General features: G+C 41.5%; 2 protein-coding genes across 2 annotated transcripts in view; one reads left to right on the top strand and one right to left on the bottom strand.

The window, feature by feature from the left end:
• Positions 1–92: 92 nt before the first annotated feature.
• On the bottom strand, positions 93–13,889 carry RFC4 (replication factor C subunit 4). The gene is made up of 10 exons (XM_064458088.1): positions 13,558–13,889; positions 12,856–12,934; positions 8,295–8,374; positions 6,979–7,098; positions 6,001–6,144; positions 4,960–5,080; positions 4,386–4,511; positions 3,318–3,398; positions 1,077–1,193; positions 93–324 (listed from the first exon to the last, which is right to left on the bottom strand). The coding sequence occupies exons 1-10, from the start codon at positions 13,689–13,691 to the stop codon at positions 229–231; spliced, it is 1,098 nt and encodes a 365-aa protein (XP_064314158.1). The 5' UTR covers positions 13,692–13,889; the 3' UTR covers positions 93–228.
• Positions 13,890–13,955: 66 nt separating this feature from the next.
• Positions 13,956–16,057, top strand: part of MCF2L2 (MCF.2 cell line derived transforming sequence-like 2) — a 194,232-nt gene continuing 192,130 nt past the window's right edge. The window contains exon 1 of the mRNA XM_064458078.1: positions 13,956–14,403. The gene's annotated coding sequence lies outside the window, so the exon portion shown is untranslated. The remainder of the gene's footprint in view (positions 14,404–16,057) is intronic.

Here is a 16,057-nt window from a genome sequence, read left to right as displayed (position 1 = left end):
CAGAACTACAAAGCAGGAGTGTTACTGGCCCCTCAGCAGCCAGAGACCTCTTCATCCTAGTGTTAAAAAAAACATATGCAAGTATTCCAGCATGAGCTTTTCCAGCTGCTGAGCAGTCCTTTTATTGCAAAAGCCAGTACAAAAGTACACAGGTCCCTGCTCTTGGAACCTCAGCCACCCATGACACACAAAGCTGGTGTATGCTGCTGCCAGTCACTGCTGGAGGAGTTAAGCGTTCTCTGTTAGCTGCTGCATCACAAGGGCACAGAGGCTCATTAACTGCAAGTATTCATCAGCACCATCTGCCAAGCATTTGTCCACTTCCTGCAAACAGAAAAGAGAAGGTTTTAAAACCCCATTAAGCTAGTGGTGCTCTAGACAGCTGTCTCTTAGGTTACAACAGAGAACACCAAGATGAAGTTTGCCAACTGTTTACTTAATTGGCAATGATGACTCCAGCAGTTGCACATCACACACCCATCATGCCAAACTGGGGAAAAAAAAAATTACCCCTCTGGCCTTCTTGAGGAGGGCAAGATGTGACAGCTTGTACAGGAAGGGATGCATCATTTGCACTGCAACTAACTGCTAGGAGCATTGCTCTGCAGGTCATCGACACCATGTGTCTGTCTTCAGTGAATTTAGTAAATCTTCCACCACAGCTGTCTTTTCTTGGTCAAAATTCAACAAGTTCATTAACTCTTTTTTTTTGAAAAGGCATATTTTACACAACAGAGCAAAAACTTGTATTTTGCAGTTCCCAATATAAGTAAGTGCTGACTTAAAATCTTGCCTTAACTTTCCCTCTCTATTAAAAAACCCAACAAACCCACAATCCTCTTGTTTAAGCACCATTAGAACAATATAATATGGCTGATAATTCACTTAACTGGCTTTCCATTCCTTCTCATGAAATTTCTCAGAACAAAAATTCAGGTTCAACCAAGGAACATTCAGAACTAAAAATCAAAATAAGTCATTATGTATACTTCTTGGGAGAGAGAGTGAGTAAACCAAAATTAATCAGTGGAGATTAATGACAGATTTTTTTTTTTTAACTCAAGCTATGGACTTACAGCAAGTTTCTCGACTATGATAGATTTCTGCTTGTCACTGTAATCTTCGCTCTCAACAACAGTATCGTGCAGCTGGTTTACAAGCTGAGCAACGGCATACCCTTCATTTATGAGATTCTGTGTCAAGGATAAAAGAAAATGGAAATAATTCAGCAGCAGAAACATTACAAACTGGAAAACCAAGCTGAAAAATTCTGTCTGAACTGAAAGACTGTACTGTAATTTATCTTGGAACTTCTATATTTCAGAGGACAAGTCAGTAGCCTGTAGGTAGTCCAGCATCCTGCCTGACAGTGACCCACAGTGAGCACCCAGGAAAGACTAGGTGAGCATGGCAGGCATACAGCAATAATTTTGCCTAAATATTCTTCCAGTTTCTGACAATTTACATCGTGGGCATTTTGTGATCTAGAAATGTTTTAAGCATTTAACAACCTCCACTGAACCTGTCCAATCTTATTTTAAAATTAGGAAAGCTTAGCATCCACAATATCGTGTGGCAGTTTCACAGCTTTCACATTTTAAAGTGCCCCCTACTTTGATTTATTTCTGTCATCTGGTAGTTGCTAGCCTCAGGCATACAGAGTTCTGTAGGGCCAAATCTTTTTTAATAAATGAAAAACCATGGCAACTGAAGATAGCCATTTACAAAAAAAAGCACATATTGAGAATGGTAGTCCACAAAGCCATGTCAGCAGAGAGTAGTCTATCAAAACAGAAGAAGAGTTGGTGCGGCCTGATTTTTCTGTACAGCAAAATATACATCCATGCTTTCCAGAAGTATGTATTCAGGTCTTAGGAGGAGCGGCTGAGGGAGCTGGGGGGGTTTAGCCTGGAGAAGAGGAGGCTGCGGGGAGACCTTCTCGCTCTCTGCAACTGCCTGAAAGGAGGCTGTGGTGAGGTGGGGGGTTGGTCTCTTCTCCCAATTCAAGCGATAGAATGAGATAAAACGGCCCCAAGCTGCATCAGGGAGGGCTTAGGTTGGATATGAGGGAAAATGTCTTTACTGCAAGAGTGGTCAGGCATTGGAAGAGGCTGCTCAGAGAGGTGGGGGAGTCACCATCCATGGAGGGGTTCAAAAACCATGTAGACGTGGCACTTCAGGACATGGTTTAGGAGGCCTGGGGGTGTTCGGTTGATGGCTGGACTTGATGATTTTAGAGGTCTTTTCCAACCTTAATGATTCTATGATTCAGATTGTGTCAACTGCGTATTTAACACTAATATCTGAAACAGAACCCCCACCTACTCTAGAAACTGGAGAACAGTTCCAAACTACTGCAGTAGATCAGATCATGGTCTGACGAAAGACTATACCAGCTCTAAGGATAGAAAACCCGTGTCATCACCTCTTAAGATCAACACATATTAGACATCATGGTAAGTAAATGTGAAAGTGTAAGGCAGTGACACCTGCACAAATCCTGGCACAACAATTCTAAGATTTGCTGCAATAAATAAATCCAGACTCAAAACCATAGGTCCTGCCAAAACTATTCAATGAGGCTCAGCCACGGAAAAAGCAGGAGGCTGACCAATCCTGGCTTTTTTCACAGAGGCATGGAACATTTCCCTGGGAGAACAGTACTATGGCATGCTCCCCTCTGTCAGGGACAACTCCTTGATTTAAAATCCAGTTCAAGACTGCCTCAGCCTCCTTTAAACTCAGGAGATGAGGAATTTCCCATTCTTCAAACAGAGTAAGAACATTTTCTGTATTAAAAGAAAATAAATCCACCTCTATAAACCAGTAGCTTGTGCCTTCTCCAGCAAGATCTATTTTAGTTACTGCAGTTTGTACGACAAACTTACTTACTCACTAGTGCACTGTAAGATTAGCATCTTTAGATTTACATCTAAAATATTAAATATTTTAAAACTGGAGACTTATTACAGCTTTATTCAGATACTTCTCATCTAACACAGATTCCATGTAATGAAGAAGGTGACTAGTCCAGTCCACTGCAGATGCAGTTCTGAAGGCCTAAGCCAAGCGTCTCACTAGGAATTCTTACTCTGCCTAATTCAGCCTAACAGCTCCACATATCATCCGTTTAACTCAGCAGAAAGCCAGGGAATCTTATATCCAGCTTTGACAGTTTCCTCAGAAGGGAAGAAACTGGTTATCCCAACTGATGCATCGCATCCAAACTTTCTTTAGCTGCAGCCCAGCAACAAAGGATTCACAGTGCAGTGACCTAGAAAAATACCCAGGCTAGAGCACTAAGAGGAGACCCTTACCTTTGCCAGTGTTTCCAGTTTCTCAAATGAGCCGCTCCGGCAGACAGATAGCAGTTCATCAGTTGTTTCTTTAGGGATGACCTGTAAAAACAAGTTACATTTCTTAATTTCAACTTTGTAAACTTAAAATTGAAGTTGAAGCTTACAGTAACAGATATAAACTGTTTATGAAGGAGGCCATTTTCACATTTCATGATGGATATCTGTAAGTGAAATCCAGCTCTTTTCTACAGCTAGATACACAAAGCTGAACGACGGGTTGACTGAGAAAAGGGTTTAAAACTGTTCTGTAAAACATGCACACCGTAGCAATTGCCTCTGGTTCCATCAAAATGAAAACCTCACAATGCTTACCATTACCTATGATAGTAGCACCTTCAAGGGAAGTGTGTCCATCATTAACATCCATTTATTTTTCAGCACCTCAGCTCAAATTTCTTGCTTCAGGGGGTAAGTGTTTTGTTGCTATAGGAACACCTTCACACAGTTTTATTAAATGCATTTCCTCTCAGGTTTCTCCTCTCCCTGTCAGTATTATCTACATCATTCCGGAAGAAATCACTGCTGTTTTGTTAAGAAAGCAAAACCTACACAGATCCTTGAAGAGATACTGTCACTGTGAACGTTAAGTTGAAAATGGGCTGCTACTGAAAATCATCCCCCCGTGGTGTTTCCAAACCATAATTTGCAGTGATCTATACTTACATACATAGAAAAACACACACACATATATAAAAGCACTTAAAAGATGTTCTAGTCTACTGTCACAGAAAAGGCAGTACATTTTGCATTCATGGGCAGAATATTTCAACTTCAGTTTGAATTAAAAGACTATTCTACAGTTTTGCTTGACTTACAGAATAAGTTGCTAGCAACTTCCTATGTAGTACGTGTACAGGATCAGGCAGTCTTTAAAATTCTGGTGGATAGTGTATTGGTACCATACTGCAATACTAATGGGTACAGAACAATTTTTTTATTCAAACTTCAAGCAAAGGTAGATACAGGTAGGAAGTACACAAATGCTTTTCAGACGAATTACAGGAGAAATTGTAAAGCACAGCTTACCCCAGAAATTTCAGTGACTATTTCCTCTGTGATCTCTTTCCCGCCTATTAGGCGAGTGGCACTTTGAAGAAAAGTAATTGCTTTTCTTAAGTCTCCTTCTGACACTTTAACAAGGTAAGATATTGCCTGAAAAATGTCAGAAAATGCCAAGTTATATGTTCACTGTTAATTAAAATCCAGTACACTTTCTCAGCATATTGATTTTAAAACATCAGGTAGTGCCTAAAGCAGATTGTCACAGACAGGCACAACACACAAGTTACAGTGCAACCCCTCTACTAATGTATATTTCAATTATGTGCAGTTTAAGAATGAAGCATGGTTTAATGCAAGTACACTCAGCACAGAACAAAAAGCCCTACAGATCTGCTTCACTTTTCTCTGGTGGACATTTCTCTGGTTTTAGTCTAAAATTCATCCCATCTATGGAAGGAGAATAACATCTAAATGAATTTATATATTGTATTTAATACAATTGAGCAGTCTGGAAAAGTATGCTGACTTAGCCCCTTTCACAGTAATGCAGTTATGCACTAGATTAAGCAATAAAATTACACAGTAACCTTGAGGTTACCTCACTACTGATTTTCACATGTTCCTTCTCAGAAACGTCCAATAGCCTCTGCTGTTGGATTTTGTCTGACAAAGGCTTGAAGCGGAATTTGGAGCATCGAGATGTTAACGGTTCGATTATTCTGAAAGAAAGGAAGGTAAGTGCTTGGTAAATAAATGCACGGGTCAAGTTCATACAGACAAAGCTATCAAGGCAGAAAAGGGCAGCATAACCTTAAAACTGCAACACTGTAAAAAAAAAAAAAAAAAAGAGTTGATACCCAAACAGTGTCTTCAGTCTTGTATTCACATAGTTACATCTCTATTGACTAAGAAAACTAGATATCAACCTCTCAGTGAAGAAATAAAAAGGAATTTAAAAAAAAGAAGTGTACAGAATAGGAAGATCGACAAGTCCAAATAACTGTTGTGGTTTAGCCGCAGTCAGCAACTAAGCACTGTACAACTGCTCACTCCCTCCCCCCACTCCAGTGTGATGGGGGAGAGAATCAGAAGGGCCAAAGTAAGAAAACTCATGGGTTGAGATAAGAAAAGTTTAATAATTAAAATAAACCAGTAATAGTAATAATAACAATAATAATATAATGAAAAGGAAAAATAACAAGAGAGAGGGAGAGATGTGAAACCCTGGGAGGGGGGCAAAAAAACAAACAAGTGATGCAACCGCTCACCACCCACCAACCAACGCCGCCGGTCCCCGAGCCGCGATCGCTGCTTCCCCAGAGCAGCTCCCCCCAGTTAATACACTGTGCGTGATGTCATACGATATGGAATATCCCTTTGGCCAGTTTGGATCAACTGTCCCAGCTGTGCCCCTTCCCCTCCCAGTTTCTCGTGCACCTGGCAGAGCATGGGAAGCTGGAAAAGTCCTTGACTAGTGTAAGCACTACCCAGCAACAACTGAAAACATCAGTGTGTTATCAACATTATTCTCATACTAAGTCCAAAATACAGCACTGTTCCAGCTGTACCCGCTACAGTGAAGAAAATCGACCCTATCCCAGCTAAAACCATGACAATAACCAACAAATTCCACACATACCTGCTGATGTAGTTACATATAAGGCAGAAACGTGTTGTTTTAGATTCTTTTTCCATTGTGCGTCTTAAGGCTGCCTGGGCTGCTGAAGTCATTGAGTCTGCTTCATCCAGAATTACAATTTTAAAAGGAGGACAAACTTTACCACTGAAAAAAAGAGAAAACTGTTATCCAGGAGACATGCAATATATAGACCAAGTTAAAAAAAAAACCAGGTAAAATAATATCTGCTGAACAAATGCATGCTTAAAGGAATAGTATGTGTCAGTCAGCCACCAAATGCACGGATTCCCCGTTAAACTCTACGCAGAGTTTTCTGAAGTGTTAGATACTGCACCAGCCCTTACAAAGGGTTAAAATACAAATGCTGCGAATGGAATGTATAATCCTCAAGGCCCTGGAGCATTAAAACATATCTGCTCCATCTCTGTCCATAATCAATTTCTTCCCTTGGAGAACATTAAGTCCTGCCATGCACTTTCTTCCTGCAACTTTCTACAGTCTGCTTTTCCATACGTAACGGCTTCACCCGTACAGGGCTTCTTACCACCTAACACCAGAATCTTGTTAGCATCTCATAAACTAGCACCTATCTTGTATAAGACGCTGCAGATTAGAGGTACTAGCGAAGTAACTTCCACCACCAATTACCCAAAGAAGCCTTTATATGGTAGCCAGGCAACATTTGCAAAGGCAACAAGGTATCACCAAATCCAGAAAGCTTGATCTTTTGGGGTTTTCCTTGTCTGCCTCTCTCTAACTCTAATGGCACTAGTAAAAGTCCCTCCCAGGTATTCAAACTCTCAACATAAAATTGAATGAAGTCAAAACTTAGCCAAAGCACTATATGTGTTGCAAACGTCTGGGCAGTGCTGACCCATCATTTAGATTAGGATTATAAAGTTGACCTAAACAAAAACAACGACATTGTCCCAAGCAAGCCGTCCATCAAACAGAGCCAGATTTGTTCCAGCACTTAACTCTGAACGGCTTCCAGATGCAGTTAGCTGAGCAAAAGCCTTCACTTTTTCCCGAATCACTTGTATTCCACGCTCATCAGACGCATTTAACTCAAGGACTCTTTGCCGGAATAATTCAGGCCTGCAAAATTTTTATGACAACATGTTAATTGCTAACTCTTGTAATGATATATTACAAAGTATGTCAACAACCCTTCTGGCCTCTTTGAACGGCAGGTATTATTTTTGCCAGCATTACTAAATAACATACTTTGTTAAAAGACAGTTAAAATGAGATCATTAAATATTAAGTATTAATTTCCATTAGCTATTTTTACAGTTTCCTCCCAGACTGCAAAAAACAATGAAATGTAAAATTACAAGTGATCCATGGAAAAGAAAAAAAAAAGGAAATGGGTTTCACAAGTTCAGAGCACTATACTATTTGCCTTTCTGCTTATATGCTGTGAGCAATGTGGAAGAACAAGTAAAATTCCCAGATACAGTCACTGGCAGTGCTCTGCCATTGCAATACTATCAGAAAGAAATATCTAGAAAGTATAATACAGGCAGTATTTAGCAGCAGTACTATATAGCAGCACCACTAATTAAAACAAAAAAAACCAACCCCAAAACAAAAAAAAAAGGCCGCACCGGTGGATTTTAAGTTCTGGGAATTCAAATGGACACACAATGTGGAGCTGTCTTCCTACCACTAAACTAGAAGTGGTTCTTTCCAAAAAACATGACCCAAAAATTAAAGATGGGTGGCAGGGGGAGAGACTAAAGTCAACATTACATTTACTCAGAACATCAAACCACCTTCTCATCCATTTTTTGCTTATAGGTCACTGAATTCACTACTCAAAAAATCTCAACTGTTACAAGTGAGTTGATGAATGTATCCATGCTGAATTTTAGTCTGACTCCCAATATTACTTACAGGCACAATTCAAGGATGCATAACGGAAAAATGACTATTCAGGTATTTTATGAAGTGCTTTGAGATCTATGTGTAGGTAACAACTTACTGAATACACCATTAAAATTGGAAAGCCTTTACAAAGTTCAGTAAGGCCATATCTTTTCATGCTCTTTGTTATAGGGTTACACGGCTGCTAGTCTCAAGTGTTGCAAGCCTATACTGGTAACAGAAATCGATGACTTGTGACAGGACAAATGAGAAAGAAATTTCACATTAGAGCTGAATTAGAATGTGAAGATATTCCTGAAAAAGACCTAGAAGCTACATAAGAACAGACAATGACCAGAGGCACTCTGTCATATGATTAGAAGACGTGATAGTCGATTACACAAAGCAACTTCATTCCAGCTTACCCATAGAGTTCTCTAGCAGCTGCTAAAATAGTGGAAGTCTTTCCAGTTCCAGGTGGGCCATAGAACAACAGATTGGGAAGCTGAAACAACAAGGCACCCTTTAAAAAAAAAGCAAATAAACAAACCAAACCCCAAGCAGGGAAACCTACTGAAAATCTGAGCACCTAATAGAACAGAAACTATCTACTCCTCCTGGTAAATAATATCAAGTCTTTCACTTCTAGTTCATTGCACATAGTGCTCTAAAGGAGGGCAAACAGTTTCTGTTTATAACACCATGAACAAGCTGTTATTGTGTGGCACCATCACATGTTCTACCAAAACTGATACTTCAATTTCTATTTTATTTTGATATATTCCCTTCAGGCCATGTCTGAGATCACTAAAGCCTACAGAACTTACTGTTATGACTGCAGTGACATGCAAATTTATCCAAGGATGCCCTTCAAACAGTCTGGATACTACTAGCAGTGCAGCTGCGACAAAATTTGGCACAGGTTGACTACCCCGTACTTTTTCAGCTCCACAGACTGCCTTTTCAAGCCATGCTGACAATTCTGTGCTCCCACTAACTCACTCCACCGCACTAAGTACAAGGTAGCTTGTGAATGCCTGCACTATACTGCAGTAAGTCCAGTGCAGACATACCCTAACACTAACCACAGAGATGTTTGCAACAACTGAGTGGAATGCATAGCGCTTGCAAATTTCTACATCCACCCAAGGATTTTTTCAAAGGAGGAGACCAGCGGCAGTTCTTAAAGAGGTTAGGTTAACTGATCTTTCAAATAACTTAATTAATAACCTCAGCATGAAAAATAGGAATGTATTAAAGAAATATGCTGACACAGGAAGATCAAAGCAGCATAGCAAAGACCACAAAAATAATACAGGATGACACTGAGCAGCACAAAGCATAAAATCTCAGAATTTGAGGATATAACTAGATGTCTGGAATTCATCAGCTGGAATAAAATAGAAGCCGACTTTGTTTTGTCTGTCTGTCAGAGGAACAGTGTAAGCCTGTGTAACATGTGGTCCTAAGATGTGCAGTTGCAGTACAGATGGCAAATTACTGATGTCAGCAAGGAGCTAGTAAGACTTCATATGGAAAGCTACACACAGTTCAGGTCACCCTTAGTCAGGGATGACGAATCCAAACTGGGAAAGGTGATCAACGGAGGCAAGAGCCTGTCTTATGAGAAGTGACGCTTTTAAAGAGTTTGATTTAGTTAGCTCAGCGAAATAGAAGCTGATCGCCATAAATATATCAGAGCAGCACAGGGACAAAGAACAAAGTTGGCATAAACCAAATTTGTATAAGTTAGCCATGACCAAATTTTGGCTGAAATCAAGAAGATTTCTAATTAGCATAGGAGTGATTGCTTTCTATACTACTATTTCAAGTAATCTCTCTTACAAATTATCAGGCTGCACTTCAAAACTGCTGCCTTTGAGAGTAGGGGATGTTTCAGTTGTACGTTCTTAGAGCAAGAATTCAACAGCCCCCTCCAATCAATAGCAAAAAGACAAACCTCTCAGTCTGGCTTGATTTCCAGCCTTTAATAAATGTTATATTTTTAAAAAAGTCAAGATAACGCAGAGAGAACAGATTCAACTGTGTATGTACTATAAAAGCACAGATAGGATTCCAATCTTCAATCAATTTATAGTACATAAATCCATTTCAAGTTTTGCCTGCTCTTTCTGCCAATCACTCCTTACTTGTTTCCCTAGTTACTAAAAAGTAAACAGCATTCACTACTAAGAAAAGCTTTTTTCCAAGTTTAATTAGATACCACATTATTTTACCCCTATATCTTTTAGGAAAGCTCCAGGAAGAGGAAAAGTTTACTGAATGACGGCTGAAAATTCACCAACAACCATGTTAGGTTAGCACACTGCAAGGGTGGAAGTTTTTGTGGAGATTCATAATTTTATGTCTCTGTGCTAATTCACACTCTAGTAGTTCTCAAAACAAGCATTAGCAGGTAAAAAGTTTAAATAAAAATCTGTTTCCTAATTCCATTAAACACATACATCTTCTGCTTCTGTGTCAACCTCGTTTATGCTTGTTTCTTACTGAAGTTATCACCAATATTTACACTACTCTTTCACCAAGCGCAGCCTAATCCTTTATGTAACTGTGGCAGTATTTTTAAACAGACTGCAACCTGATCTGGTTATCCATTTTTCCATGCTTGCCCGGGTAAGCAGGATACCTGCAGGCATCATCCTGCTTATGGGAAAGTTACCACATACAGTGTAAACCCCAAGCCCTTTTCTAGACGTTTCAGTACAAATGAAAAAGTAAATTGCAACGATAATCCTATATCTACCTCTCTTTTCAGCTATTAAGATATCATCAAACAAATGAACATTAAAGAATACTATGACACTTGTCAGTTTCTTTGCAAGAAACAACAACAAATCAACAGTCCTGGCAGACAGAAATCAATTTCTGCAGTTCAAAACCTCTTGGGCTCTGGTCTTCCCAGTTTATAACAAGACAGATGCTTGCTATTACAGATGGAGATATATCAGGGACTTAAAAGTCCTGCTCCATTTAGCAGCTCCCAAACCAAGGCCCACAAATATTTACAGGCCAATCAACAAAGGACTGGTTCTCCATTTTCAACACTAAGGTTTAAATAAAACACATTACACAAACCTACACAGTGTTGTCCCAGCTGTTTCTTTGATCTCCCCAGATCTCCAAATTCAGTAAGAACTTCTGAAATAAGTACCAGCCACCTCAGAGTTTAAATTACACTTTTGCCTTTTTGACAGAATGAGTCCTTCCAAGAACTAACAAAAATGTCCACATTTTAAAAGCATCAAATATTTTAAAGTACTTTCATGGTTTTGTTCTTAAATGCCTTGCTGAGGTTGGGTATCTATGGCAAAATACAAAGCCTGTAACTATAAGCCAAAGTTATAATTTGTCTTTTCAACTCAGGAGGCAAAAAGTCAACACAAGTGTACTACACTCATAATCCGAGAAACATTGCTGATCCAGAAGCCGTAAGGTTTTAAATAGCTGCTGCTCAAAATAGAACGTCATAACCCATCACCTAAGTGATCTTACGTGACTGATATGTCCAGACAGAATAGGTGGCAGAACCTCATTTCTCCTTAGCTGTTAATAGTTCCTTACTAATTATGTCAACCGCACAAATATCCTAATATAGCAGCATTGCTGTTGAAACCCAGATTCCTATGGCTGCAACATTACACGACAAGGACACATTATAACAACGTTGTCAAAGTAAACTGAATCTGGAGACATGAACTAAAGAAAGGAATTATACAAGTCTTTCCTAGTGCTGTCATACCAGCTTCACGTTGGCTCCCTATGCTCAAACAAATGAAGTACTTCTCCTTTGGCAAGTTCTGATTAAATCATTATTTTCAGGTAGTAATAGACTCACATTAGTCAAAACTAGAACTGCAAAGTAAATTGTCATAAGATAAAATTTTCAAATACCAAAGGCTACCTGTACAGACTGCACATTAGAGCACACTACAGGTGAAAGGCTTCTGGCATAAACCTCTGAAAAGTCCAAATTGTTCCTTTTAGCTCTTGGTAGAGCAGACAGCCAGATGACAAATGTAATTTTTGGAACAGCTATCAACCACTTCAGCTGGTGTTAGCAGTCCATGAAAACAGAACAGCTTCTGGAGCACAAGAATGACCCTTCTAGGTAAAACGTGGAGGGAAAAAAAAAAAAAAAAAAAAAAGAAAGGAATTGTCCAGATTTGCAAGAAAGCATAGCCATCTCTTGGCTACCTACTTTATTTTTCCCATTGATGCCTCTGCCTCCCCATCACCTGGTTTGGAGGAAATAACCATCATTCATACTGAATATTTACTACATTTTTATCCGAAAGCAAATACAAATGTAAGCAAAAGCAACTGAAAATGGTCTGCTGCTCATCCTCTTTATATTCTTAGGGCACAGATGCCAACACTGTGGTATAGTGAAATTGTCATACTTAGCTTTCTAAAGCCAAAGAGACTTGGAAACTTTAAACCAATGAGTTTGGGGATCACTATCTAGGTAGCAGACCTGGCACTTACAACCTACACTTCTCTCATCAGCAAACAGTACATTTGTTTTAATGTTTAGCAGCATCACAGAAGCACTGACAGATGACTAGAACTGTTTAGGAATGACTGGCAATCCAGACTTTTCTATGAAAGAAAAATTTCCCCTCTCCTCTTAAACATGAATGTCAAAAGTACCAGCTGAATAGTAGTGTAGACATAAAAAAGGCTTTCCAGATTTGAAACTATTAACAATAAGTTTACAAATTAAGCTTTCCCAGAAAAACTCCAAACTGCATCACAGAGCTGACATTTTACAATGTTTAGAGGTCTGGAAACATCACCAATTTTACACATATATCATACCATACTACAAGGAAGCCACTTAGCTCGTTTGTAAAGTACTGCTGTAAAAATGATCATTGCTGAGTTTGAAAAGAGAAGTTTCTATTACCACTGGCTGAAGTTTCTGCCTAAACATACTGATTAGGTAGATGTTATCATTACACTCACATCAGCACCTTCCAAGGACTTTTTCAGCACAGTAACAACTTCATCCTGGAAGGCGACTTCATCTACATTTTTGGGGCGACTAAATAAAAAGACATTAAATGCAATTCATTAGTTAACAAAGTTTCAGAAAAAAATTCAAATTGAGAAAAACAACATTTCCCTTCCTGATTACACCGGGTACTGAAGAATTACAGCAATTTTTGTAGTTGAAGTCAAAATCATAGCAGGATATCTGCCTAATGCCTCTGGTCTGTATTACTGAAGTGATCTAATTTCTCAGGAAGCTGTTTGTCTATTTCTATTGTAAACACGAGCCTGAGCTGTTTTTAGGAGCAGAACTTTACTGCAGACTGCAATGTTTTACCACTGTGTAAGCTGATAAAGACTTCTCAAAATCAAAACATTTAATGCGCTTCTGAGCCAAGCCACAGCAATGAAACTGCACCGCCTGACACGGGCAACGGAGGCATTTTCTGCTCAGTAACACCAACAAAGGCCTCTTATAGTAGCCCACAATGCTAGTTTTGCCCTATAAATGAAAAAGTTAAAGCTGTTCTCCCAGGCGGAGACTGCTACAGCTGTAACCTCCATTGCTATGCGCCCACTCCCTCTTCCACACACCCTCTCTAGAGCCGAAACCCCCCCTACAGCCAGCCACTACCACCCCGCCCAGCGACCCCACTGCCCCACAAAAGCCCTTACTATTTCTCCACCCAGGGGATGGGTTTGAGTCTCTTGCCCTCCCCGCTGCTCCCCGCTGCGCCGGCCGCGCCCCTCTCCTTGGCAGCGGGGGGCTTCGTACTGATGGAAGACGGGCCTTTGAGGAAGGCCTGCATGGCTCCGGCCGGGCCGGGCTGGACCCGATCCGATCCGCTCGTCGGCTTCACCTCACAGCCTCCCCAGCCCAGCCGTTAGGCCGAGTACGGCCCACACACGGCCGCAGTGTACGAGCCCACCTCACCACAGGCCCCCGCCAGCCCTTCCCGCCAACCCTCGACCGGCCCTGGGGCGGGGCTGCTTCCGCCTGCCGGGGGCCAACCACAGAGCTCGGTCCCGCTTCCGAGCCTCGGCGCCAAGGGCCGCGCGGCGCTCGTCGGCAGTGCTGCGCATGCTCTACTTTCTGAAGGGGTGCGCGCGCTCTGGGCGCGGAGCGGGAGGCAGGCTGCGGCGGGGCGGTGGCGGTACCTCAGGGCGCCGCGGCCGCGCTTCCTCTCAGGGCGGCTGCGGCGGGGTGCCAGGCGGCTGGCGCCCCCTCCTCGCCACCCCTCCCGCTCTGTACAAAAGCAGCGCCGAAAGCGAGCGGAGGAGCGGCCTCTCCTGTCAGGAGGTGGGAGCCGCTGCGGCCCTGGGGCGGGGGCGCTCTCCCTCTCCTGCCGGCTACGGTGCGTGTCGGTGCGTCTCTGGCATTGAAACCGACGGCAGCCGGAGTCTGTGCCAGCTCTGTTCTGCTCCAGCTGCCCCAGGCGATTTGCGGTTGTACTGTCATCGCCGCTCAGACCTTCGTCGGCCCTTGCTGTTGCCGTGCGAGCAGCTCCCCCAGGCGTACAGGTGCGGGGGTTGTTTGTGCAAAAGCTTCCAGTGAAGCGAAAGTGCATCTTTTTTGCTTTCCCATTACTTCTAATCATCTCCGTTACAGCAAAGTCAGGGAAAAAAATGAGGGATGTGATTGATGTGACCGTTCCCTTTAAAAGACCAAAAAGCGTCCCTGTAGATTTGGCAGTCGTGATGCACACTCACGTTGTCATGTGCTGGGTAGCTACAGCTTATTCTCCCAGTTTTGCAGATAAAAAAATCAAGCAGTTCTGCTACCAGCAGTGGTATATTGTGTGGTTGCAGATGTTCAGCTGCACTGTTTCCCCTCGGCTACTCTTGGGCAGGAGGCGCAGCGGGAGCGGCCTGCCGCTGTGCTGGGCAGATGCGGTAGTGACCACCCAGAACAGAACCTGTGCAAGGGACAAGAGTGGATTGGAGATTGTTTCTATGGCAACAGATGAACAGTCTTTGGAAATGGAGATGCGGCAAAAAATTTAGGCTGAAAATAGATCATTCTATCAGTGAGACAAGCCTGTGATCCTTGTTTGGGCAATTTTAAATAAGCTGTTTCCTCTCATCTGGCATTCTGCTATAGAAGCATGAAATCTAGATGGTAGCCTTAGCAGCAAGAAAAGCCCTCACATATAATTACTGATGTTGTCTTGTTCTAGATGAAAATACAATGCTATTTTTCTTTCCCACTGTGATTTTATTCGGTACTTCCAAGTCATGGTAACTTGGAACTGGTAAGGACGTACAAGCAGCTAGAACTGATTAGCTTGCTTTCTGAAACTGTATAAAGCTCTGTTGTATTGTTGAAGGTTCAGTCTATTTGGTGGTCTTTATTCAATCCACTCTCCTTAATGGGGCCACTTCAAATATACCTGGCATTTGAGCATTTTATCAACTATGTATGAGCTTCAGGTTCAGTTCAGCAATGGAACTTTGTCTGCTACATTAACTTAACTTCATAACACAACTCTTTCTTTCATTACCTTAACAAAAGGAAAAATTCCAGAAAGCAATAATCAAACCCAAGCTAGTCTAATGCATAGAAAGGCCAGTTTAAGCTTAAAATGCTAATCATTTGACACATGCTGGATTTGTTCTTATGTAAGACTATTTAAGACTATTTATTTTAATTTATGAAGCTATACAACCCATGATGTGTTGGTATTTAAAAACCTTAGTGCCCCAGTGGCAGATGCCTCATAACTGACACTGACTGAAGGCAACGTTCTTCATTCTCATCGTAGCCAGGTCCTCCAGTCACGCTTGAACCCTAGTATTTTCCAAGTACCTCAGGTCTAGTTTCACAGCTGGTACAAGTAGATCAACCGGCTGAGTGAAATGATCCATTACATTGCACTACTACTATAGCAAACAGGAGGTAGAAGTGGGAGCGTATGGTGGGGTGGGTAGGGAGGTGCAGACTGCATCTTTTAATTGCAGGGCAGGTTTTTTTGTCAGCTTGAGTTGATCTAAATAGGAGGCCTGGTCCCCTTCCTTCCCAATCTTCTGTGCCAGCACTTGCAGGTGCACAATGACGGAATGAGGGTTCAAGAGTTCCTCTGGCAGAAAACCAACATGTTGGGGTTAGGGACAGTAGCAGGGCAGAAGAATTGATTACAGTGAGGACATTTGTCTTTATAAGTTACTCTGCCTTCTG

Source organism: Phalacrocorax carbo, chromosome 7 (genome assembly GCF_963921805.1).
Source record: "Phalacrocorax carbo chromosome 7, bPhaCar2.1, whole genome shotgun sequence".
NCBI classification, from domain to species: Eukaryota; Metazoa; Chordata; class Aves; order Suliformes; family Phalacrocoracidae; genus Phalacrocorax; species Phalacrocorax carbo.
Note: the sequence above shows the minus strand (reverse complement) of the source record. Positions and strands in the feature narration are given on the sequence as shown.

Coding starts and splice junctions, on each gene's coding strand:
- RFC4 (XM_064458088.1), bottom strand. CDS start 13,691: ATGCAGGCCTTCCTCAAAGGCCCGTCTTCCATCAGTACGAAGCCCCCC. Junction 8,375..12,855: donor AGTCCTTGGAAGGTGCTGAT/GTGAGTGTAATG, acceptor TTGTTGTTTCAG/CTTCCCAATCTGTTGTTCTA. Junction 6,145..6,978: donor GCATCTGGAAGCCGTTCAGA/GTTAAGTGCTGG, acceptor TCTTTTTTTCAG/TGGTAAAGTTTGTCCTCCTT.